The sequence below is a fragment of the Cydia splendana genome, chromosome 15, assembly GCF_910591565.1.
Source record: "Cydia splendana chromosome 15, ilCydSple1.2, whole genome shotgun sequence".
NCBI lineage: Eukaryota > Metazoa > Arthropoda > Insecta > Lepidoptera > Tortricidae > Cydia > Cydia splendana.
Window position 1 is genome coordinate 10,986,576 of NC_085974.1, and position 27,343 is coordinate 11,013,918.

Here is a 27,343-nt window from a genome sequence, read left to right on the forward strand (position 1 = left end):
TTTAACAATTCTACAAAAGTTTCGGTTTCGGTTTCGGCCGAAACTAGAGCCATAGCCGAACATTCAGTTTCGGCAAAAAAACATGTTTCGGTCGGACACTACTAAAAACCTATAAACCTATACACTGTTTTTTAAAGTACGGTTTCTTGAGAAAACCTCGACAGGATGCTGATTCCATCTATATTACTACTAGATTATGAGACATGATGATCGTTCCACTGGCAAGGCAGATGGCTTTCTGCAACTTGGCCTTTATTAATGGATTTAGGACAGGGACGTGCAGATAAAAGAAAGGTAGACGATTTTCTCAGCTGTGCGCAGTGGGACATTGTAGGTACAATGTTAAAACATAAAATTAGATTTTCATGGAGTATCAGATAAACCCAGCTAGCTGTGGAAATACTTACTTATTGTAAAAAGTAGCCATTTCACTACTTTTTATGTTAGTCCCAATTCTTTGATAGATCAGAGTACTTATCAGAAATAATGGAAGGTGTTCGATCATGATCGTATACTTCCGACAAGAAATTGTAGAAAATTATTGAGGGCGCCACTTTCTACGTAACTGTCGCATTTTTGACGTAAAATGCTGACTTAAACATGGCAACAATTTGGTATGGATTTTTTTTAGTTCCATTTTATTTAATTTCTACTATTTTATGTCGTATTATAAGTAGGTGCCAGTATCACGCATTGCGTTGGTAACAAACAGACCGAATGTACGACTGGCGGAACAAAATTGTTTACCATCAATCTTCTATCACATTAAATATCGTTTTGCGCTTCATCAAATGGACATGAGGCTTATTACTATTCGAGAAATCCACGGCTTGTGTATAATTTCTTTCGTTATATATTTATTTCCAAATAATGGTAACTACTAATATATTGTTTAATTATATTTACCTATACAATTAAATACATTGTGATCAATCTATAAAGTACTTATACCTATCAGCAATAATGAAGATAGTAGGTAAGTATAAAGATTTTTTTTTCAATATTTTCCTTTTTTATTGCAGTGAAAATAAAAAGTAGCCGTCAATAGTTAAATATGCATTTGCATAAGTGTAGGAACATATTTTATTAATTAACATCTCTATGCGTTGTAATTTAGTTATCCTACGACGAGCAAACAAACAAAACAGTTTACAAAATTCCACAAAAACCGATAAGGTCGTTTGTGGAAAATAAAGGCATGAACAGCATAGCCTAAACACCATAGGTAAATATCCGGGCGAAATTTATCATAATAATATAACGAAACGTGACCCAGCACCTTCGAAATTACAACGCAAGCAATAATTCAATCAGGCCAAGCTTAACCGGCTCTCTCCATGTTTACCCAGCGCCCTTCTCCTGTGACATTATCCCGTGCTATCACTGTATCATATTAATTGAGATTCATGGATGTCAATAAGGTAAACGATATAAATCCATGCTCGACATTGTAATTTAGTAACAGATTTATATCTACGTTCCTTACGCATACGTAAGCCAAAAAGAATAGATAGTATAGAGGGGTCCTGTCATTGTAAATTTTGTAGTCACTGTAAATTTACTGCCATCTATCGACACACGACTAAAACTCAAAATGAAAACGTATAAAGTTATCAAAAAATGTATATATATGGATAAATGATTTTATTATTTTTATATCATTTTGATCCCTGTTCATTCACTGATATCTATGTGTTAAAATTGTTAAATATGAAACGGTGTCGTCACGCCATCTAGCCGAGGATAGGCTAAAGGTGTGTGCGCCATCTATTCGAGAATGACTTTTGCTTGAATTCCGAGGCACGTTTTTTCCGTAGACTTTATTCGTCTTATACGAAGTTACATATGTCTTTGCGTAAGCTAATTGTAAGTAACTAGGTTATAAATACTTATCTCAATATTTCAAGATGTGGTTTCACGTCTTAGCAAGACGTATCACCTAAATAAATTACCTTGTTATTTTTTCTTTAATAAACATTATCTACAATATATGGTACTTATTAAAAAACTAACTTATCTATAAAACGAAACTAAATTAAAACTTTGATAAATTAAATAATGAACTGTAATTAATTATTACCTACAACCGTGTTACGACTACCTTACTGTAAATTTACTTAAAGAGGTTTCGTCAACGAAAGTTTATCTAAAAAATAAAGATATTGAAATAAAGAAAGAAAATGGCCCTTTTCCGCGCGAGCGAGCCATATCACTTGTGTTGAAAAACAGAACAAATCCTATATAGTTCCGTTGAGCCGCTCGTATCGACTGGTTGTGCGATGGCGTCAGGGATAAAAACGCTCATTTGTTTCGTGGCCGTCACCCTCCTGCGCCCCGGCTCCTGCCGAGACGAAGATAGGATCATGAAAGGTGATTTTACCCCTTTTTTAACCGAAGCAATACCGCCGCTAAATCTCTGACAAAATGTTGAGTTTATCTCGAACAATGTCCAAGTCGGGACTATTACTGTAAGTCTAGGCTATCGCGGCACTCTGGGGAGCAGTAATGGACCTGCGGAAACGGCCGGGGAAAGAACAATGAAAGTCTAGTGTCCGCAACTTGATTTAGTGGCCATGGACACCTAATAATGTCTGTCGCGTAAAAAGATTGGAGAAATCGTACGTAAGTTAACCCTTAGCTTTAAGATTCAAGTCTCGGTAAAGAATCTTCGGAATATATTTTTATGGCTTTTAGTGGCTTTTGAGCAATGTTTGCTTCTTTTTAGTTAAGTATAAAGATGATTACCTTTATACTATTGCTGTAGCAACCAAACTGTTGTCCATGAAGATACTGGATATTACTGCCTATTACATACTTATTTAATATTTACGAAAACAAAGTATCGTACCTACTAATATATAATTAATAACGCCGCGATTCAGGAAATGAATTAGAGATTAACTTAGATACGATATAGTAAAGATATGTGACGTCCCACGGTAAAGGTACCTTATGGCGGTTGGCGCTTACGCTATTATTAACGCCGCTCCAATATTATTGCGGCGCCAGCCGCCATAAGGTACCTTTTGCCCTGGAACGTCACATATCTTTACTATTTCATATCTAGTGAATCTCTAATTCATTTCTCGAATCGAGCTGTAAGCCCATACTTTTAAAAATCCCGAAAATGAATTCAAAGCTGTACCAACCCTTTGCATCATAATAAAAAAAATAAAAAATCCAGTTGTTTTTGGCTCGTCTATACAGTAGTAAGTATAGAAAAAAAATACATATTGATCTATTTTTAATGAAAAAACCAAAAGCTCTATTTTTACTATCAAGTAGTAACCCCAAGTTATGTAAGACGCTCAAAAATATGTTTTCAGATGTACTTATTACCTACTTAGGTATACCTATAATATACTTATTACCTACTTTTAATGTAACCAAGCCAAACCTTATTTGCCCGTTTAGTATTTTGTCTCAGCGCCGCCATTCACCTAACTGCATTGCCTAACTTAATATTTAAATATTACAGCATGCTTTTGGCCTAATGAGGTATATGAGCCTTGCTTCGGCGGCTGCGCGGAGGTGTCGTGCGACAACCCGCGTAACCACCTGCGGCCGTGCTACCCGTACTGCGAGCCCGGCTGCGTGTGCCAGGAGCCCTACGTGCGCGACGACCGCACGCACCAGTGCGTGCTACCGCAGGACTGCTCTCCGTGAGTACAGACTACCCACTGCTACCCGTACTGCGAGCCCGGCTGCGTGTGCCAGGAGCCCTACGTGCGCGACGACCGCACGCACCAGTGCGTGCTACCGCAGGACTGCTCTCCGTGAGTACAGACAACCCGCTGCTACCCGTACTGCGAGCCCGGCTGCGTGTGCCAGGAGCCCTACGTGCGCGACGACCGCACGCATCAGTGCGTGCTACCGCAGGACTGCTCTCCGTGAGTACAGACTACCCTCTGCTACCCGTACTGCGAGCCCGGCTGCGTGTGCCAGGAGCCCTACGTGCGCGACGACCGCACGCACCAGTGCGTGCTGCCGCAGGACTGCTCTACGTGAGCACAGACAACTCGTTGATACTCTTTGAAACTACATAGGTACCTTAGCATCTTCCACCCAAATAGTTAAGGGTCATAAAAGTGCGAGGCACGAGTGTCTATAATGCATTCCAAACCGTAGGGTTAGAATAAAATATAACTCGAAGGTAATTCATTGATTAATTAACTTACAGGACTCAAATGGGCATCCCGGTACCAACGAGACGTTCTGAAAAGTACTACACAAACAACAACTACAATATAAAACGACACTATGCGAAAAAAGAAGAAGAGATTCCAGAAGTAAGGGAAAACGAAGCAGTATCGATTAGTCAGTCAAATCCACATACGAATAAGTTCTCATCAGATGTTTCGAGGATGGGGAACTACTTCAATATAGTGATAGCCCCTCCGCCTATAAGGGCGCTGCAGCCTAGGAAGCTATTGCAGAGCGAAGCTCACAGAGCGCCTAAACGAATGTTATAGTTATTGGGAATTCGAGAACAATTATTTACCCACCAATTGTAGGTACTGTTTATGAAATATCTGCGACTAGTGGGACTTACGGGACGCCCTTGATTTAAGAGTCAACGTAGTCCTCATTTTCCTCTCTGGATATTGACTTTATGGAAAATATTTTTACAAATTTGATGTATATTAACCATAGCCCCTACGTTTGATTTTATTAGATGTTTTGATTTGATTTGATTGTAAAAATTAGGAACGAAAAACAGATTTAATACAATTTTTTAATTCTCCTATTTATTATAATAAAAAAATCGAAAAAGTCATAGCTGTGATTGATGCACAAGTCTTAGTTTTAGAGTAATTTAGAGGACTATTTACTTTTGTATGAAAAGGCAATTTCACCCGGGTCCTCTACTTTCGTCTTAAGATCTGTTTTATTATTCTACATGCATGTATTTTCGTAATTTTATGAAAGTGAAATAAATATTACCTCTACCTACAACGTTCTCCGGCAAATCTGATAGCACGACAAGAAATACAGAAATACGTATTATCAATTTATCAATGTTGTATAATATAAATAGACTTGTCAAAAGTTTTAACGGAGCCAATTATAAATCGTTTTAACAGAGGATAATTATTTTACAGGATATTTTTAGACGAATATTAAACATAGATCTAACTTGTTAAGTGTTTAATAAGTTAAATAAAAGGTTTTTGTTAATATGTTCAGTAGTTTTATTCAATTGGAATTTAAATTATCATTAAAATAAATATATTAAATCCTCTGATAGCATCCCACAATAACGGCTCAACTCGAATACCTGGATACCAGGAGCCCATTTCTCGAACGGTATTAGACTAATATAATAATATTAGTCCATGAACTGTCAAGTTGTACCTACCATGGCAACACACTATTAGACTAATATACCGTTCCAGAAATGGGCCCCAGCCAGTGCCCCGTACGCCGGTAGTTTGTATGATTATATTACTAGAGGCTATGTGAGCTGTAGATTTCGCGAACTCCCACGTCTTCGCCATTTAAAAGAAAATTATTGAAAAAAAATTCATGAGAATCAGTTGAGATGAGAGAGGCGACCTGTAGAGGAGAACAACCGAACATACCAAGCATTTTTGCCCAAACTGAAAGGCGACAGAACGCCTAAACAGTGTTTAAACCTACACTATATTGAGCCTTTGTTTTTTATTGAGGTATAAAGAATTATTGTATTGTATATGCTATAAATATAATCAAGGTACTAGCAATAGCTCCTGCCCGCGAATAACTTCGTATGCTTAGAATTAGTACTTCCATATCCTGCTTCGGCCACTTCCATGGTAAATTACACCCCCCCTTTAAAACATTCACTGTCAACGTTTTCGTGGCGCTACGCTCGTAGGCAATCCCAGCGTGTTCCCGCTTTGTAGAGGAAAGCGACTACGAACAGAGAACCTGCCGCTATCTCCTGACCAGTTTCATAGAGACCGTATATTTCGGTATAATTGAGAACAGGTAAAAGATAGACAGACTTAGTTGCTTTCGTATTTATTATATTAGTAGGGATAGTAAGAATTAGTAGAGATACATATAAAGGGGAAATATCCCTATTGATTAGTTAGAGTATAAGTCTCAGCAAAATTGATTCAAAATTTACTCAAGAAATTGATTGCATGTTATCGAGATGAATATCTACATGTTTTCCAATTTCATTTCAAGAAAACGAACAAAGATCTCTTCCGGGATTTGTACTCGCACTCTTACCGTACTAAGTATAAAAAGAAATCAGGCGTATCTTTTTCTAAACAAAGTTTAGCGTGTTTTCGACGAGTTACAGTAAAGTAGTATGGTATGGAGCAAACGGTGGCCATTACTGCTTAGACACATTACACACGAGTTACTGCCTACTAAAACTAAACTATCGGACATGCGTTCTTTCTTGTTATTGGCCTTTATTTTATGTGAGTGTTGTTTTTATTTTAATTTGTGGTAATAAAAGTTTGATGCAGGCAGAGACAGTAATTTTGGTTTCGCTTGGCATAAAAATGAGTTATTTCTTACGGAATTTTTAATCGATAAATGTTTTGGCATACGAACTCAACTTTTCAAATATATTAAGTAGAGGTAGTTATTATTTTAGTTTTAATTTAGTTGTAGCTTGTTTAAGGGGCCCACTGATTAACAGTCCGCCGGGCGGTATCGGCCTGTCAGTTAGAACAAAATTTTGACAGTTCCGAACAACTGACAGGCCGATACCGTCCGGCGGACTGTTAATCAGTGGGCCCCTTAAACAAGCTACAACTAAATTAAAACTAAAATAATAACTACCTCTACTTAATATATTTGAAAAGTTGAGTTCGTATGCCAAAACATTTATCGATTAAAAATTCCGTAAGAAATAACTCATTTTCATATCATCATATCATGTAATAATATGTTTCAGTAGAGGTATTCGTTGCATTACAAATATGTACTTATAGAGTTAGACCAAGAGATGTCTGTAACGATTTTGAGAGCACACGTAGTGCAAATGTTATTTATACTTCATTATTTCATAGAAGTGTCAAAATCGTTGCAGACTTTTCTTGGTCTAATTCTATATACGTACCTACTCCTACCAGAAATATTTGTTGTACGCGTTAATTTTATTGTAGCGGATTGTTTATAATGTTTTGATTACAAACGTAAATAAACGATAACTCCACCCAATATTTAAAGATTTGGGTTTAGGTTAGGAACTTTATAGGTTATAGGTTAGGTTTATCAAACAGGTACGGTTACAGACTTATTTGGTTGTCGGTACTGACGGTGTGAAATATTCAATGTAAAGTAAACTCTCAATGGCTCAACAATTAAAGTCCGTGACCATACTCAAGATGAATAGTTAACGTACATTATAAATAATTATAATTAAGATTATGCTGGACACTACTCCAGACACAATAGAAAAAACAATGGAATTACGCCTATCCTCCTAAGTCCTGAGTTCCTTTAAAAAGAACAAATTTAAAAAATCGTATTTAGAACTATAATGGAATAAAAGAAGGTTTGTGACTAGTCGTATGCCTATTGCCTAGTATTAACCACATTTTTCATTGAAACACAGAAAATAAAAGGAAATACCTTGTAAAACTAAAGACCTCTTCAGTCGCATATTTCATTCATGATTCCATCGAATATTCTAACAGTTGAAACTTGAAGCAATTCCATGGTAATCCATAATAGGTATCACGTGACTTTCTTTTTTTTAAATCTTTATTTTAACTTAGAAATAAACAAAATAAACCCTCAGGAAATAATCAACAACAAATTGGTATTGACGTTGACAATAAAACTGATGAAGACAGCTCGACGTTCCGTTACGCTGATGCTAGTACAATTTCGAAACATAAAATCTAAAAATTCATAAGATAAATAAAAATATTAAAATAATTAATTCTCTAAATTCCGGATGTCTTAAATAATATACTAGATACTAATAAACATAAAAAAAAACTTCAATACAGGAATGTTTTTCAGAAGTAAACTAAAAATATCTCAAAGTAAAATAATGCTTACAAATTCGTACGTGATGAGTTTTCGAACGTTCCCTTTTATCATAATTTAGTCTACTCCAACTGACTACTCGACTATTGCCTATGAATGTGTGCGTAGATGTCATTAAAAATAGCTCCGTCTTTCTCTAAACTGCGTGAGTAAAAAGGACATGATTGATATTCTGAAGTAAGCAATAGTGAACTTTAATATTTAAGACATATGGTTTAGTAAACAACCTGGAACTTATGATCTTTCTTCTTGAATCAAACCTTGTTACACGCCACGAGGTTAATGACATCTTCCTCAGTTCTGGTATCCTGGTATTTTTGGTATACGTTTGTCTCAATAAGACACCTGTTGTCGGTTACCCGCCCGAGGCAAACGACCTCTTCTGCAATTCTGGCATCCTGGTACTTTTGGAATAATGTTTATGCCAGTATGTCGCCGTTATGTCGCTATTGTGTCGCCGTTATGTCGCCGTGATGTCGCTATTATGTCGCTATTATGTCGCCGTTATGTCGCCAATATGTCGCCGTTATGTCGCTATTATGTCGCCATTCAGTCGCCGTTATGTCGCCATTCAGTCGCCACTCAGTCGCCAGTATGTTTGTTTTGATTCAGTCGCCATTCAGTCGCCATTCAGTCGCCACTCAGTCGCCATTCAGTCGCCATTCAGTCGCCACTCAGTCGCCACTCAGTCGCCGCTCAGTCGCCATTCAGTCGCCGCTCAGTCGCCATTCAGTCGCCACTCAGTCGCCACTCAGTCGCCATTCAGTCGCCACTCAGTCGCCATTCAGTCGCCATTCAGTCGCCATTCAGTCGCCACTCAGTCGCCACTCAGTCGCCGCTCAGTCGCCATTCAGTCGCCGCTCAGTCGCCATTCAGTCGCCACTCAGTCGCCACTCAGTCGCCAGTATGTTTGTTTTGATTCAGTCGCCTTTCAGTCGCCATTCAGTCGCCGTTATGTCGCCATTCAGTCGCCACTCAGTCGCCATTCAGTCGCCATTCAGTCGCCACTCAGTCGCCATTCAGTCGCCATTCAGTCGCCATTCAGTCGCCATTCAGTCGCCACTCAGTCGCCATTCAGTCGCCATTCAGTCGCCACTCAGTCGCCACTCAGTCGCCGCTCAGTCGCCATTCAGTCGCCGCTCAGTCGCCATTCAGTCGCCACTCAGTCGCCACTCAGTCGCCAGTATGTTTGTTTTGATTCAGTCGCCTTTCAGTCGCCATTCAGTCGCCGTTATGTCGCCATTCAGTCGCCACTCAGTCGCCATTCAGTCGCCATTCAGTCGCCACTCAGTCGCCATTCAGTCGCCATTCAGTCGCCATTCAGTCGCCATTCAGTCGCCACTCAGTCGCCGCTCAGTCGCCATTCAGTCGCCGCTCAGTCGCCATTCAGTCGCCACTCAGTCGCCACTCAGTCGCCAGTATCTTTGTTTTGATTCAGTCGCCTCTCAGTCGCCATTCAGTCGCCGTTATGTCGCCATTCAGTCGCCGTTCAGTCGCCATTCAGTCGCCGTTATGTCGCCATTCAGTCGCCACTCAGTCGCCATTCAGTCGCCATTCAGTCGCCACTCAGTCGCCATTCAGTCGCCATTCAGTCGCCACTCAGTCGCCATTCAGTCGCCACTCAGTCGCCGCTCAGTCGCCGCTCAGTCGCCGTTATGTCGCCGTTATGTCGCCATTCAGTCGCCATAGTAAAAGGTATAAAAGGCCGGTGCGGAGCGTTGGGAGGGGATTCATTCTTCGACCGGGCTAGCAGTGACTCTGGTTTTCGGGTGTAACGTAGTGCGGGGAGGTGAAGTTTCTCCGCGACTTTTTCTGTGTTTGTTTTTTACTTGGAATTATCCTAGTGAATTTAAACTTAGAATTCGTGTCTGTGCTTGGTTTTGCGGGGATTTTAATCGTCGTAACGCTAAGTTTAGACTGTTGTGGAGATTCTTTACTACCATGTGTGGGTTTTTAGTTATTGTGAAGTTTTCTCTACGCTGTGTGTTCTAAGTGCCGTCATGTTATGCAGGGACAATGTCAATGCATGGCCGGGGCTTGGAATTGTGTCTGTGTTTGGTTTTACGGGAAGAAATTCTCGTAACGTTAAATATAGATAACGGTGTTTAAGGGAATTTCACTTATTTGTTTAGTTAATTTAATTGTGTAATAACTTAGTTACATTAGTGTTTTTTCTATGGGGTATTTTTGATATTTTAAAAGCCAGATCATTGTTTGGACTGACAGTTTGTCCAGCTAAGCATTCACTCCGCCTAACGGTGCCAAAGGATTGGATGGTTAGGAGTCTATTGCTCCAAGTTTGAGAGGACTTGGCGTCTCTTTTATATCAACATAAGAGACGAATTATCTCACTAGTCTCAAGGCCCAGCTGTTTAGATGGATGTGGGGACGTCACGTGCGCGTCATCCGGAGTAATCTGGGCCCACTGAAGTCGACAGTAATTGAGACTAGGTCTCCTATTAAATTTATTTATATATTTCGGTGCTCCGGTTCATGCTAGTGCTGGTTGCGGGGACAGACTTCTGTCGTGACTGATATTACACTTAGTCTTTGTTGTGGCAGAGTTTCCCTCGTGATTAGTGCGTGTGTGTGCTAGGGTACTGATCCACTTATATACACGGAATAGGGCGACTTATTCTTATCCACCATGCCCGCGGGCGATAAGGAGGGAGTCAAATACACTGGCCTGTAGGTTGCCTTATCGGTCTCGCCTGCCGAACTTTACAGCCTCTCGTAGGGACTACACTTGCGTATATTACAAAGCATTAGGTCGATGGTAAGAACGAACTATGCTTTGAATATACTAGATTAGGGACAAAGGGTAGGATTAGGGTAGAATCACACACTTGTTTGATGTCTATTAACGTTCTTTATTAGTTAGGGTCTATAAATTTGAAACGGTTGATATATATTCATCTTTAAGGGTTTTAAAATATGGTTTCTTAATCCTAAAATATGTGTGTTTAAAAGGTAAAGAGTTTAACTGCCTAAATCTTTCTAATTTCTCATTTATATGGCGAAAGAATTAGTGCTTCTATAAAATTTTATTTCTACTTTTCATTTCTGGTTGTCTGGTGTAGGAACGAGGTACTGAGTAATAAAATCAGGTATTTACAACATAAACTCTTAATTATCAATCTGGATTTAGGAACGCAGACTATTCTGGGATTGAAGTACGGTTTGCTTTAGGGAACCTTTGTCAGGCAAGAGCAGTACAAAGCATTTATTGAGTGAATACTCAATTTCGACCTCTACTAAACATAATAGTTAACAAATAAACTCGGTGCTTCGTTTATACATCTAGAGAACTAGGAATTCTGTCTAGATTATCAGCTTTGGGGAAAGGGACTATGGGATTAGCATCCCTAGCTTTTGAATATAAAAAAGATAAGTAATTATGATGATTGATGGATACTTTGACACTTCTTTTCATCATCATCTAGGTGCGTTTAGGTTACGAAGTGTTGGTCAAAGCTCTTCTGGCTAAACTGGTAGGGTAGGTGTTCCGATTAATACTTGCAAATCGGACTAAGAGCTTCCAGACCTGCATCGGGCGTACGGAGCAGCACGTGTGATTAAATCACACATCGTTTAGAAGATGATAGTTAATTATAATTAACCTTGATATGCTAGAGTGTAAAAGAGCTTATCTCAGGAGTGCTGCTTCTATGTTATCCCGGAAGCTTAATAGGTGTGGCAGGATTTTACCAACAACATTTTTATATATTTTATATCATCATATATGCTGTAATACTTAAATACATTATAGTACATTTTACACCATCATTTAAGTTGCACTAATAAATTCTGAATAATTTTCTATTTCTCTAAATAATTTTCTTTAAATTATTTCTTACTTTCATAAATAATTATTTTATTACCATAAATATCTGTTCTCAAAAATCTAGGTAATAACTAATAATAAATAAAGTCAGAGTCCAAAATTTAGCTGATACTCATTAAAGAATTTGAGGTTGCTGCGGTTCACTTCGAGGGGTCCTAACCACTAGCTAGACGATCACATGGCCATATTTTAAGGGTAAATCGAAAGGGGGTGTTTATACTATGGGTAAGTTAGTTAAGTAAAGGGGGGAGTTACAGGTTCCAAATTCAAAACTGCAAAAATGACTCCGGGTCTTAGTAGGCTATACGCAGGCTAGTGTCCAGCAAGGTGTTAATGAATCCGCTTGCCAGATGACATCGTGGCTCAGGCAGCGTCCAACTACGACTACGAGGATCTGGAAGGCAAGCACGTGCTCAACGACGACCGGCGAAACTGGAGGAAGAAGGCGCTGGACCAGGGCAGTGACGTCGAGAACCTGATCAGGGGGCAACGCCGCTACGACGGCGGCGGGAAGAGCGCGGAGCAATACGAGTAAATACTTACCTACTCTTCTTTACATGTTCTTCACCTTCTTTTTTTTTTTCTTTATTCGTCGTTTTTTACGGACTTCTTGCCAAAGGGTGGGTTTCTTGTCGGCGGTTCCGTGGGAATCTGCCGAATCCTACACCAGAGCAGGTGACGCCGCAACAGAAAACTGCGTCACGAAAATGATTTCTTTAGTATTTAAGATTTTTATTATTATTGTATATACAGGGTGTCCCATAAGTGACACTGGAGGTAGACCAGGCCAAGGGGACCCAAACCAACATAACATGACCCCAGTAAAAGTGGCACGGTTTTCGAGTTATTGCCAAATTAAGGTTTTTCATTAATTTTGACCGTTTTTAACATTGTTAGTCCCAGTGTGCACTCGGAATGGTCTAGAAGTTGGTTTTTTTTTATGTGTACGGCATTATGAATAGTTAATTAAGATAACAGAATAGGTATTTTATCGATAAAGAATGTAAAATGCAAAAAAAGTACTGGTTTAATCTTGAATTAAATTCACAGCGAAACATTAAATTCGACTTTGACCACCTGTCGTGAAAAAAATATACTAGAAAAGTAATAAGCAAATAACTTCAAGGTACTGAGCATGTTATGCAGATTCAAAAATGGTATGACACATGTACCTTCCTGCAATAAAATAGGAATTATTATCATCTTTCGAAAGCCTCATAAAAAATAAGTTAAAACTAGGAAATCTGCAATCCGTTGCTACTTATGTAAAAATAACGATTTATGTTAAGATATCTAATTGTGGATACAGAAATAAAAAAACGCCTATTCAGTATTTGCCGAATGCCTAAAAGAAAGAGATGTAAAATGGTTATCTCCCTTTTTAAGGATATCATTGAGCTGATAAAGGTTCAAAGAAAATAAAATACTGCAGGTTGAAGTTTAATCAATTTAATTTAATTTATAATTTATTAAAATAATTTTATTTTACAATAGGAGCTCGAATTGTTTTTCCCCGGCTCGTATACACGCTTGGCACCGTCTTGTAAAACTTCAAGTTAATTTTCTTAAATCAATTTCGGATATGTTTCGTGCTGCCTCGAACATGCCGCCGTATTTCCTCTTGGCTTGGAGTAAAATTTATCTTTTAAGTATCCCCAATAAAAAAATCTAATGGGTTTAGGTCCGGGGAACGTTAGGCCATGCCACTGGTTCCAGTCGATCGATTAATTCAAGATTAAACCAGTACTTTTTTGCAACTTACATTGTTTATCGTTAAAATACCTATTCTGTTATCTTAATTAACTATTCATGATGCCGTACACATTAAAAAAACTAACTTCGAGACCTTTCCGAGTGCACACTGGCACTAACAATGTTAAAAACGGTCAAAATTCATGAAAAACCTTAATTTGGCAATAACTCGAAAACCGTGCCACTTTTACTGGGGTCATGTTATGTTGGTTTGGGTCCCCTTGGCCTGGTCTACCTCCAGTGTCACTTATGGGACATCCTGTATAATATATATAACAAAACTAACATATTATGTTGGTTTGTAAGGTATGTATCTATGGGCCTTAGTTGCCTGAAAATAAATGCTTTGATTAATTGATTTTGATAGTAGTAGTTAGTTAGTTTTGCTGGGCATTTTCCGCAAATCGACAACCGTTGCGTGAAAACGTTGCGCTCTCTACCCACCCCAGCTCGTTCACGAAACTTTTAGTTTTTATCAAATTATTTAAAACGTAGCTTTTATAGATAAAAATAGGTATGATAAATAATGACAAGTGTTTCTTTCCAGAGAGAAAGAGCAAAAAACGCCTGCAGCAATGAATTGCGATCGACCGCGTGAGAGGTAAACTGCAAGTAATGCTACATTGTTTCATGCTAAAACTTGAATAACCAGTACGGCTACCACCAGTTTTGACGTTGACATAACGCTCACGTCTACGTAATTTACTTTCTGTACATCTCGCTTGCACTAATATGCCAGTATGAGCGAGATGCATAGAAAGTAAGTTACGTAAACGTGAGCGTTATGTCAATGTCAAAACTGGTAGCCGTAAAGTTAGTTGTTACTTTTGACTTGAACTGAGACCTCACGATTGTCGTGTGATATTCATATTCAATTTTACAGTGAGTTACTAAAATAGAATTTTGCTGGAAAATGTTGTACTATATACCTACGAAGTAAATTTCAAATTCATAGTATTTCATAGGTAATTCCAATTAGCACTTTGACATTTGGTTCCTAATACAAGAAAACTTTTCTATTTGGTTGAATTAAAACCTTTATTTGTTTATATGCAAAATAGGTACTATGGAGGGTAGAGGTAAGGAGAATAATATCTGTGTATGAAAAAATGTCCGTCGAAAAACCATAGGCCACCGCCACAATTCCTAGAATATTTGTTAAAAAAATCCAAATCATTGACAGCACACTTCACTCCGTCAATAATAACAGCTAAGTTTTTAGCTACTTTAGGGCCTCTGGAGAGATTTGGAACTATTATTTATAGCTGACAGCTGCACACTTTTGCAACTGTTCTCCCATCACAGAGTTTTCTCCTTACCTCTACCCTCCATAGTAGGTACTATAAATGTCAGCCGGAGCCGGCGATTGATATTTGTTAAGTAGTACCATTTCCTATACCAAGTCCTCCTCAACAGGTACGAGCCGTGCTTCTCAGGCTGCGCGTCCGTGTCGTGCGACAACCCGCGCGATCGGCTGCGGCCGTGCTACCCGTTCTGCGAGCCGGGGTGCGTGTGCGTGCCGCCCTACGTGCGCGACGACCGCACGCACAAGTGCGTGCTGCAGGAGGAGTGCACCAAGTAAGTAGCCTTTTTGTGGTATTAAATACTGCTTGTAGTGGGCTGCTATGTCGTGCTACCCGTTCTGCGAGCCCTGGTGCCTGTGCGTCCCGCCCTACGTGCGAGACGACCGCAGCAGCAGCAGCAGCACAAATGCATAGCACCGGATGAATGCACCAAGTTATGGTGTTACCGTTCGGGGCAAAAACCAGACTTGTATGTTTTGTCAGTTTAGGACGAGGTTGAGTAATATTCTCGTATTAGAAAAGATATAAATAAAACAAATTTCTTTGTTACAGGGGCCTAAAAGGAGTTCCGGACATTGGAGAAGAGTCGTAAAAAATGACATATATAAGAAATTGTAAAAATCGTACCTGAGTTACGTTATTTTTAATAAATTACTATAAATAAAATAATTATGATTACGAGTAATTTTGATTTGTTTGAGACCCTTTTTAGTCAACCATCAGTTTGATTACTACCAATTTTAGGGTTCCGTTAGTCAACTAGGAGCCCTTATAGTTTCGCCATGTCCGTCTGTCTGTCCGTCGGCGGCTGTGCACACAAATAAATAAATTTTTACTTACTTACTTACTTACTTGCTCCGTGATCGTTTGTGATAGAAAGATGCAATTTGGCATGGATACAAAAATTATTAATCATGACGACACGCTACAAAAATATATCTATAAACCCCAAAAAAAATGTAGGGTACCTCCCCTGCACGTAAAGTGGATTGAATTTTTTTTTAGCTTTACCTCTATTGTGTGGAATGGATCTCCAAGAACCATTTTTTGATAAAGTAAATATTTTGGGAAATAACCGCTCCAAAGGAAAAAAATACGTCAAACTGACACTTTCAATTTCCTGTATTGTGAGATCAACTGAGATCATTAATAGTAAGTACAAATACCTTAGAGGATATAACCAACGGAGACGCCATGTCTAAAATCTTCGGTACAAAATAGTCTGCTGTTTTTTGCGGGGGAGGGGCACATCAAATGTATAGGTACGTCATGTCAGATAAACGTCAGTCCATACATATGGTTGACATGTGGTTGACCATTAGCCGCCTATTTTCGACAGAGGGGAACGCCTGTTAATGGCGGCTCCATTGTTAATTACTCCGAGTACAAATACCTAAAACTAAAAATGTACGGAGATTATTGTATTATACATTAGAAAACAAAAGTCATTTTAATTAAGAATGAATTTTAAGTCAACGTCAGTATTTTTGTACCGAGACTGACTGAAATGGCAAAAAAGCGCTGGTGGCCTAGCGGTAAGAGCGTGCGACTTTCAATCCGGAGGTCGCGGGTTCAAACCCCGGATCGTACCAATGAGTTTTTCGGAACTTATGTACGAAATATCATTTGATATTTACCAGTCGCTTTTCGGTGAAGGAAAACATCGTGAGGAAACCGGACTAATCCCAATAAGGCCTAGTTTCCCCTCTGGGTTGGAAGGTCATATGGCAGTCGCTTTCGTAAAAACTAGTGCCTACGTCAAATCATGGGATTAGTTGTCAAAGCAGACCCCAGGCTCCCATGAGCCGTGGCAAAATGCCGGGATAACGCCAGGAAGAAGGAGACTGACTGAAATAGCAAGACACGTTCGTACGTTGCCGTGAAAAAACGATGGAAAATAATTATGCACTACATCTGTAATCCACTACAGGGCAGACCCTACTATGCGAAATAGATCCAGTGTGAAGTGTAGGGGACAGCACCTGCTTAGAAGCGTGAATTGTTCTCGCTTTCGATTCAGGTCACCAGATGGCAGACTCTCCAACATGCACGGTCTCTATTACATTTAAAACAAAAAAATAATTAATTAGGTATTAATGTGCGTATAATACAACAGCGGTTGAGGTACACACAGTCTACACGTTCAGAGATCATTTTCAGAATGCTGTTGGTACTGGCGCGGATCCGGTGCACCAAGGTGCGTAGCCAAGGTGACAATCGCTTGCGCTACGGCAACGAAACGCTTTGTGTCTCTGTGTGTGTGTGTGTGTGTGTGTGTGTGTGTGTGTGTGTGTGTGTGTGTGTGTGTGTGTGGGTGTGGGTGTGTGTGTGTCACTCTTTCTTATTAGTGTGACAGTGAAAGTTGCGTTTTGTTCGCTACAAAGTGTAAACGATTGGCATGGTGGCTATGCACCCAGGGATGTACATTGCTTGCGCGTAGAAACAGCCCACCCGTGCAAACATCCCTGATGTACTAGGTATTATAGTATCGCGGCAGCCCCATCAGCACCCTGAAAGCGTTATTGAACTGTAGGTACGAAGAGAAACGGAGTACAATGGATAACTTATCTTAATACCTATACATGTTGTAGGTAGATTAATAAAACCAAAGTTAATATTTTATTTATAGGTGAAAACTGCATGAAAATCCGCTCAGCAGTTTTTGAGTTTATCGCGAACATATACATGCCTAAATACAAACAGACTTTCTTTTATTCTATATATATCACTACACCTATACCTTTCATGCAGTTTTCACCTATCAAGGTGTAGGTGTATATAAGTTATTTATTAAGGTTTTGTGAAACCCGTGCGGCACCGGGGCGGGTCGCTAGTTGGTATAATATAAATACGCAACAACACCAACAATGACATTAAATTGAAGTCACTGGGTGAAAACATGTTATTTTTGGCGAACGTAATTTTGCATGCAGTTACTGGTTGACCAGCCGAAATCCTCAGATAAACAGATTCCATTATCCTACGCTATTATCATTTCAATGCGTCCATTGTGCCGCGCCAAAAGGAAACTAAGAAACTCGCCATTGTATTAACTAAGTAGTTCCAGAAATTCATTTTTGAATTTCGTTTGAGAGTGTTTAGTAGTTATCTTCAAACATCGGGTATAGTGCCACCTAGTGAAGTATCGTAGTATAAAATACATATAATTCTAATAAAATGCCAATTTGAGTTAACAATTTACAACTACAGTAGAATATGTAGTATTTATTAGTAGCATTATGCTAACGTTATTCATTTTAACCTTTTGTATCTCATCCAAATGATTTTTTTAATACTTTTTTTACTAAACGCAATATGTGACGCCGCACCTGGACATTACGGTAAATATTATCATTCGTAAGTAATGAGTTAGTATAACCCATCTAGGTATAGTTACCTATACCTATAATATTATTGCTTTATTTGTGGTTTTTTGTTGTAGAATGCGGTGTGCACGGAAGGTTTGAGTATTGCCTTGATGGTTTCCCGGGCTGCGTCATCGGTTGCCACTGCTACCCGGGCTATTACTTCGACACCGAGTCTAAGATATGCGAGCCCAAGTAATTTTTACATATTTTTCGTAATTCAATTCAAATAGAAAGGATATGAATATTATGCTAATAAGGATATAATTTTCAGCACTAAACTGACACATGACTATAGGCGCCATATGACACCTATTGGATACACCTACGGACACAGTGGCGCGCTAGTACCTCCATATCCAGCAGTACCGTCTCCCCCACCAGTGGTAACTGCCAGCACCGACGATCCCGCTCAAGACAGCGACAACGGTGACCTCAGCGACTGGCTCTACAACCAGTTCTTTAAAACTATAGAAAGTCAAGTTGTCAACAAAACAGACGACGAGCCCTTGACGACGGGGACGAGAAGGAGCGGTGCATCGATAGAACCATTCCTCACACGAAGACATAGTAACAAAAGAAGAAAGTCTAAGAAAAAACGCAATTCGCGTAAAAAGATAATGAGGGATGATGACGAGGATAGCGAGGAAGAATCCAGCTCCGATTCCGACTCGTCAGAATCGGACTCCGATGAATCGTCAGGTGACCTGGGCAGCTGGGAGCGTTACGAACCGTCTAAAGGGCCGCCCGATGCCAACAAGGATGGCGCCCACAGGCGTATAGTCATGTACAGCAAAAAGCCTAAACCACCGCTACCGTCATTTATTTTCTTACCAAATATGGGAACGGCATTTTTCCCGCCCTTAGGACTACCCGCTCCGCCTATGCCGATGTACCCTATGGTGCCCATCCCTCCAATCCATCCGGGTACGTTTTCTAATGAATTACTTATTTATATTGGTTGGTTGTACCTCACCTTTCCTATGTTTAACTGTTTTCGAGTCAAAAGTGTTAAAACACGTATACTTAGTTATATTTTCTTTCTAATAGGTAGTAGCGATATTCTAGTTTTTGGCACGTTTTGTTGTACCTGAAGCTGATGTTTGGTTCATAAGGATAACCCGGTTTGACAGGTACATTATGATTTTTTCGTTCAGAAAGAGCGAAGACAAGTGAAACTTACTCTCACTCGAATCTCGATGTCGATAAAATTCTGACGTAAGAACTGTCTTTTAAATTTAAAAGCAATACTAAAAATAATCTGGATTATTCTTAGAGGGGATTATTATTCCATGTAATTTAAATTAAAATTTGCTTGAAATGCGCCGGGCGTTTTTCAAGGCATCATGCTATCAATGATGTAATCCGCAGGGCTCTGGTGTCGGCCAACGTTCCTTGCGTTTTGGAGCCTCCAGGGTTGTGCCGCACAGATGGCAAGAGGCCTGACGGTCTGACATTGGTTCCATGGCAGAAGGGACGGTGCCTCCTGTGGGATGCAACGTGCGTCAGTACGTTTGCGCGGTCCCACTTGAATCTCACGGTGAGGTCTGCTGGCTCAGCCGCGGAGTATGCGGCTAAAATGAAGCATGTTAAGTACTCTGCCCTGGAGCCAATGTACGACTTTGTGCCAGTTGCAGTCGAGACTGCGGGACCTTGGGCTTTGGAGGCCAAGGAATTCGTATGGGGTTTGGGCCGGCGGCTGAGGGACAGGGGGTGTGACCCTCGGTCCGGATCGTACCTGGTTCAACAAATCTCATTGGCCATTCAACGTGGTAACGCTGCCAGTGTGATGGGGACTTTTCAACCAGGTACGATTCGTGACAATTGTTTTGTTTAAAAATGACGAAGCCTGGTGCGGACATCATCATTGGTTTGTTTTGGACGAAGCATGTTGCGGATTTGCATTTGTGGCCACCTGACGAAGCCTGCGTTGTGGATATCCTTACTGAAAATTTGATCATATTTGTTATTGTCTATTAAATTTTGAAAATTATTATAAGATAGTTATGAATGTTGATAATTATATGCAGTGGTCATTTAAATTACTGTCAGATTGACAATGTGTCAGATATTGACAGTTGTAATGAGAATAAATCAATAGATAATAAAGGAACTAATACTCATAAATACTTAACTAATGTTATTTGTTTCAAAGACGACGTCACATTTGTCATATAATATCAATCATAGAGTCTGTTCAGAAAGAGAAGAGTCGTGGAACGTATTGGGCCCCATACATTCCACGACTCTTCTCTTTCCGCAGACTCTAATATGATGCAGATATCGATAACACTTAATATTTAATGAATTACTAGGACTAGGTACGTTTTTGTCCCTGAAAAACCGGGCCATGTTCATAAGTTTTAAGAAACTCGTTGGTACGCACCGGAGTTCTATTAACCACGATCTGCAATTGGCCTTAGCAATCGGCTGCCGGTGCTTTAAAAAAACCGGTCAAGTGCGAGTCGGTCGTGCCCACCGGGGGTTCCGTACTTTTTAGTATTTATTGTTATAGCGGCATCAGAAATACATCATCTGTCAAAAGTTCAACTGTCTATCATACTGACTATCACGGTTCATGAGATACAGCCTAGTGACAGACAGACAGAAGGACAGATTGACAGTGGAGTCTTAGTAATAGGGTCCCTACCCTACCCTAAAAAGAATAATAGTACTTGAAGCGGTAAGAAGGATGTGCACAAATGAATGTTAATATATCATGCAACAACAAGTATGACTCTAATTCGCAAATTACATTGTCTTAGGTCCACCAGATTATGATCAAACTACTGTAGCGGCATCAACGCAGCAAACAACAACAACTGCCCCGACTACGACGGGTGCGTCCACGCCGTCACCACCGCCGCCGACGGAGACGACGACGACAACGACGACCACCGCGCCGGCCGACGCGCCTGCCAAGAAAGTCTTGCGAACTCACAAATTGCTTAATACATTCGTAAGTAATACACGTAAAATTTGCTCAAGGACACAATATACCTATTATTTAATATAATAAAATAGCCCGTTTTAGGGATAGGTAATCTGCCGGCGTATTATGGATGGCTTTATCCATCTTTATCCACGTGATAAAATAACTGTCACCTTTTAACACCGTGGGATAGAAAGTGACGCACACCGTTTTATCACGCTGTCACGTAGACAAAAACGGCCATCCGGCATATCCGCACTAGTTTCTTTCTATTGAAGGTATACTGAGGTCAAAAGATACAATATTTCTGTAAATATATCGTTTCGTTTCGTCTCGCCATCGGCGCGGGGACGGTGCGCTTTTCAGGCGAGGCGGCGTGGCGTCAATCAGCCATAGCCGTTCCTATAACTCGAGGTTGAGTCGCTTTCGTTACTTGCTTGCGTAATGCATATGATTGACGACTAACTAGTTTATGGCAAGCTCATGAGTTGAGGCGGCGATGGTTTGGTGCCGAGCTTTTTGATGATGTGCGTAAACCATAAATCTTATCTTTTGTTTATTTTTTTATCCACAGCGTCCTCCTCCTATCAAAAATCGAAACAAACCACAAGCGAGACAAGTATTCAAACCATCACCTCTACCACCTTTGCCACCTATGGACTACCCTATGAATCATATTGAAGACAACTATTACGATGACATATTTATGGGAGACAATAATTTCCTCCTGGAACACGGTGACAAAATGGACGCCGGCCCTGACTTCAAATATATAAGTGAACTTATTCATAGGAACACCAATGAAAGCAACAAAAGCGCATCAAAACCGCCCAATATGCTAAATCCTCAGAAACGTGAACAATTTCAGGGCATGAAGCCTCCTATACCTAAGAGAAGACATCCCATCACGCCAGGTCGCCTCGACGCCACGCGACGTCGTTTCGACTCGAAAATAAACAAAGAAGACGACTCTTATTACAGTACGTTAGGGAAACAAATAGCAAAACTTATTAGAGGATTGGATTCTGCAGATATCCTTAGAGCTGACATCAAAATTGAACCAACGGAGGATCCTAAAACTGCACATCCTTTTTTCAGTGAGAGTAGTTACGCGGCGCGCACTTACTGGGAAAGATTTGTACGATCTCCACTGAGTTTGAGATTGAAAAATTTCACAAACTACGAAGATTTAATAGCCAGCAATGAAAATTTGTTTGAATTGGAAAACCAAGTCCAGGAAGCAACGTCTGCGCCGGTTTTGAGTTGGTTGGAACTTGAAAATGTTATCAATACAATGGGGGCAATAAGAAATCAGATACATGGCAGAACGTTAAAGAACAATTATGATAAGTTGTCCAACGCCAGTCTTAATGTTAGCCTGCTGCCGCGGTTTAATGCAAAAAGTGTCGTATCCCAGAAACCGAAAATAAAAACTAACGATCACATGCTTTTCGCAGAGTTCGAAGATGTTATGGGCAAATTAACCAGATCTAATAAACATCAAAAGTTATCAAAAAAAGCGTTTAAAGATAAAACAGAAGAATTTAACAAACAATCTAAAAATGGAACAAACATTTATTTAGTAAATAAAGTACCCGGGCACATTCACCCTAATACAAACATTCATGTTCTGCGGTTTAAAGATAAAACAGAAGAACTTAACAAACAATCTAAAAATGAAACAAACATTACTTTAGTAAATAAAGTACTCGACCCCATTGACACAAACATTCATGTTCTGCGTAGTGTTGTTCCCACACTAAAACCAATGTTTATAACTTCGCATAAAAAAGGTACAAAAGACGCCGAGGTACAAGTAAAAAAGGATCAGGACAACGATAAAATTGATTATTTCAATAAGTTTAATAATAGACCTCATGTGTTTCAGGCATCCACTTACGTAAGGTCGAATAAGTATTTCTTTGACAGTGGCACCAACACCGATAATCAGTTCGAAATTTGGGCCATGGATTAGCACGTAGAAAAAAATGCTTTCAGAAAATAAAAACAGTAGAACTTTCTAAGTACATATTTACTTCCAATAATAAGACCAATTCTCAAACAGAGTGTGCTCGCTGTAATCCAGCGAGTGTTTACGATACACAAACTCGGAGCAACATGCCAAGTCCGGCTGCAGTGCAGTGGATACCCGCGCAGTTCGCTTCGTCCTGCAACCAAGCTTGCCAGTTTTCACAAATTGCATCCTGACTATCGCTGCAAACATTAGGAGATTGTTGCAACGCTCAGTGTGTAAAGGGGAAATGTAGGCAGCGCAGTATTAGATATCGTTTCGCCTGGAAGTAGGAATAAACGGTAATCCTGTTGTATTCTTCACAGACAATTTAATTCCCATTTCATAACGCGCGACGTGCAGGGCCGCATCGCGGCGATGCCGGCGGCGCGGCACAGCGGCTGCATCTCGCTTAGCTTATGTACCATCAGCAAGTTGTGAATTCGAGCGCAAGGGACGCGATCACGCCGCTTGCACTGCTGCTAGTATTCCCACTTCCATTATAGCCAACTTAATCTCCTCGATACGGGATTTCCATATTTTGAACTCGCTTCTAACATTTCCATTTAAGTCGCAAGTTGTGAGCCGATTATTATAATTGTCGACCGATGTAAGCATATCGAATAGCGCCGAACTAAAGCTGTATAAATTGTCGCAATAACAGTTACATGCAGGTCGCATCGACCAATTCAGTTGGGTTCAAATGGTGTCGTTTGAACGGGTTTTGGAATGTAAATAAAGATTTGAATAAATGTAATTTCTTTTTATGATACGAACCCACGTACACATGTACATTTATAATAACCGCAGTGAAATGATATAAGTACCATCTTGATATTTTCTGCCAATAACTACCTAGGTATGACTATGACTACAATTACGAATAGAATGGTTTTACCAAGCTCCGAATCCTAATCTAGTAAATGTCTGTAACAGTCCGACAGAGATTACTTACACCAGACTAAAACACCAGAAGACTTAAAACAGAACGGACCTGACAAAACTATGAGGGATTCTTTGCCATTTTTTACAAGCCCCCGTCACCGTGTACAAAAAGGTTTCTAACTGCTCTCACATTAGAGAGTTTGATTGTTAGTAGTTCAATCATACTCAAAAGAAAAGTCATATTTTTGTTTAGGATAACGTCTGTAGAAATATTATAATGATTATGTCCTTTTTGTTTGCCAGGTAGCATAGTTGGGTAATTCTTATTCTTATGCATTTTTTGTGTAACACGTAAGAATAGCATGTATTTATGTGAAAATAAGTAAACTCTATATCAATATACTTAGCAATTTACCTCTAGTTGTAGGTCAACCTAAATGTATTGAGTATTAGAAACATATAAAAAAAATTACAAGTGCGAAATGTTACGGACCGTGTAGTGTGACTTCCCCAGATTTTGTGATATTGATTTTTTTTTGAAAAAATATTAAGTGATTTTGCAATAATTTATATCAAATATAAAACACTAATCCTTGTTCTACAACACTGTTAAAAAATTGTATGGATTTATAACGATTTTATATAATTTTAAACAACATACATTTTGTGATTAGTTTTCGCGTCACCACCGCGCGTGGTAATATAAACATGCGGTACTCGGTAGAAAATTACCTTTACTACTGGCAGCCTTATTAAAGTTCTTTTTATAACAGCAACACTGTGTTGGTGTCAGGTTTACAAAAATGGCTGAAGGGAGAAATTTTGTCGAAAATTATTTATTTGTCTTCATTTGAAAAAACGGTCAACCTTCCCAAGTAACAATTTGTGGTTCTATAGTAGTCGATAGAACGTTTCCCAAATACCACCTAAGGTCCTATAAAAGACCAAAGAAGATTGTATAAAGCCGAAATGGCGCATCTTATGTGCCATTCAGTGATATAGTAGACCTGTAGCAGTGTCAGTCGTGACGTTTTAGGTCTATAAAAGTGATGTGATAATCACTTTTGTGCTAATTTGTTGTCAGTAACGCCATTATAGTGTTAATTTATACTATAGTGGCATTTGAGATTCCATTATAGTGCTTGTTTTATACTATAGTAGTATTTGAAATTGTATTATAGTGCTTTTTTATACTATTGTAGAATTCATAGTTCCTTTACTACGAAATTTGCTATCAAGTTTTCCATCAACTGTTGTGAGTGGTTTTGTTGTGTGTTTACTTCACAAAAACGGTACTAAGTACTTTATATTAATATGCGCCATTTAGATGTCGAATAATTCGGTCCTTAGTGCAAAAAGTATATGGGACGGAAGTTTTACCGTTAGAATAGTATTAGTTTAATGAGGAATTTTAAATGCCCCCTCGATTTATTTATGTTTTTAATAAAATAATTTAATAAAATATTATGATATTCACCATAGTTACTACTATACAGCCAAGAAGTAAATCCGACGCTTTTATAGGCTAACTATAGAACTTACGACGAAATATTCACCGCCATCATGATTAAAATTAGGGTTCCAAAAGAATTTTGCTGTGACCCAGTTACACCTACAAACTCTTTAGAAAGATATAGGATTCTTTTTAATTTAGATGTAGTCATTACTGTTGTTTCCTTTTTCAGTGTGATTGGTAAAAAAAATGTGCTAATAATGGATGTCGATAAATATCTAAACCGTCACGATTTTATGCTTGTATTAAATCATTGATGATAAATCTCACCTACAGTCACTAATATCACTGGGGTCTTTTTTATCAATTCATTAAAATATAAAAATATTTTGTACGGAACCACATTATGTGGCTTAGGCCTGAACTTATATAAGCAAGATATAAGTAGCCATTACAGATCAAATTTATCATTTACAAGTAGTCGTTTTCTACCTTTATGTATCTAACTCGGCTTATAAAAGACATAAAAACTCAACTATAACGCTGTTGTCTTTTAAAAGAAAAAACAAAACCACTATAGAACAGTTTTGTGATATAAAAGAGTCATTGTGACGCTTACAGCGATGAGATATAATAGGGATTTAAAAACTACTAAAGCGCTTTTTAACGCTATAAATATGTCCCAAAAACGCTACTATAGAGCAAAACAGTTCTATAATAGTGTTCATATGACTACTAAAGTATTATGTACTATAGCAGTGATCTCTAAAGCCACTATATCCTGAAATCGTTGTATAGCTGGGTTTTTGTCACTGTTAAAACACAAAACTATAGCGGCTTGGCAGGGAACCTTAATAGCGCAAATTAGTTGCATAAAAGTGATTCCAAATACTATTATACAGTAATATTGCTCTATAGTGGTTATATTTGAACCTGTTATAGTACAAGCCTATAACGGCTCTTTAAAATGATGAAATAATCCTTTACATCAATTGCTTATAGAATATATTAGCTGTATAAACCTATAGAGCAAAAAGGTGTCGCCAAGCGCTTTTATACGACAGGTGGTCACCTCTGAAACCTTAATACGACGTCTATACAAGCTTTTAGCGATAAAAACTAAAATTATAGGACTAAAATGTTACTTGGCCCAAGTAGCATGGAAGTGTCGGCAACATCAATATAGCAGCCAATTAAGAACTTAGAGTGATTTAAGGGACGTATAAGAGTGTCAGAAAAGAATTAAGCTGTATAAAAGGTACTTTACAGACATTATACAGCTCAAGCTGTATAAAATCATTATAAAGGATTCTGCGGAAGCATGGGGTGCTTTATCAGAATATAAAAAATCTACTATAAAACTAAAAGTGTTGTGAGAGACTACAAGCTAATTCTATCGTAAAAGCTGTATACAGGCTGTATTGTAGTAACACTTGGCACTTTTAGCTGTACAAAAGTATCTGTCAACTCCGTTTTAAAACATTAAGTGTTGTGAAACACTACAAGCTAATTTTATCGTAAAAGCTGTATACAGGCTGTATTGTAGTATCACTTGGCACTTGTAGCTGTACAAATGTATCTGTCAACCCCGTTTTAAAGCTATTTCTTATGGCGTAATCTTACTCTCCTATAAGAATAGTAGTTGTATAACTTCTGTCTGTAAGGGTATTATAAAACCAAATGAATAAATGGCAGCTATAGTACAGCTTTTTTCTGTATTACTGATAGAGTCGCTTATAACAATCTTTTGGCGTAATTTTACACTCGTATAAGTATAGTAGTGTAATGATTTCTGA

At 39.0% G+C, this 27,343-nt stretch overlaps 3 protein-coding genes across 3 annotated transcripts; all 3 read left to right on the forward strand.

The window, feature by feature from the left end:
• The first annotated feature begins 2,131 nt into the window (after positions 1-2,131).
• LOC134797266 (uncharacterized) lies at positions 2,132-5,182 on the forward strand. The gene is made up of 3 exons (XM_063769488.1): positions 2,132-2,370; positions 3,479-3,662; positions 4,181-5,182. Exons 1-3 carry the CDS (start codon positions 2,280-2,282, stop codon positions 4,470-4,472), a joined length of 567 nt encoding a protein of 188 aa, XP_063625558.1. The 5' UTR covers positions 2,132-2,279; the 3' UTR covers positions 4,473-5,182.
• A 1,078-nt stretch (positions 5,183-6,260) lies between these two features.
• Positions 6,261-15,584, forward strand: LOC134797267 (uncharacterized). Its single transcript, XM_063769489.1, has 5 exons — positions 6,261-6,416; positions 12,196-12,376; positions 14,145-14,198; positions 15,014-15,175; positions 15,454-15,584. Exons 1-5 carry the CDS (start codon positions 6,302-6,304, stop codon positions 15,491-15,493), a joined length of 552 nt encoding a protein of 183 aa, XP_063625559.1. The 5' UTR covers positions 6,261-6,301; the 3' UTR covers positions 15,494-15,584.
• Positions 15,585-17,979: 2,395 nt separating this feature from the next.
• Positions 17,980-23,960, forward strand: LOC134797622 (uncharacterized). Its single transcript, XM_063769937.1, has 5 exons — positions 17,980-18,242; positions 18,344-18,461; positions 18,541-19,193; positions 21,032-21,225; positions 21,773-23,960. Exons 1-5 carry the CDS (start codon positions 18,182-18,184, stop codon positions 23,171-23,173), a joined length of 2,427 nt encoding a protein of 808 aa, XP_063626007.1. The 5' UTR covers positions 17,980-18,181; the 3' UTR covers positions 23,174-23,960.
• The last annotated feature ends 3,383 nt before the right edge of the window (positions 23,961-27,343 follow it).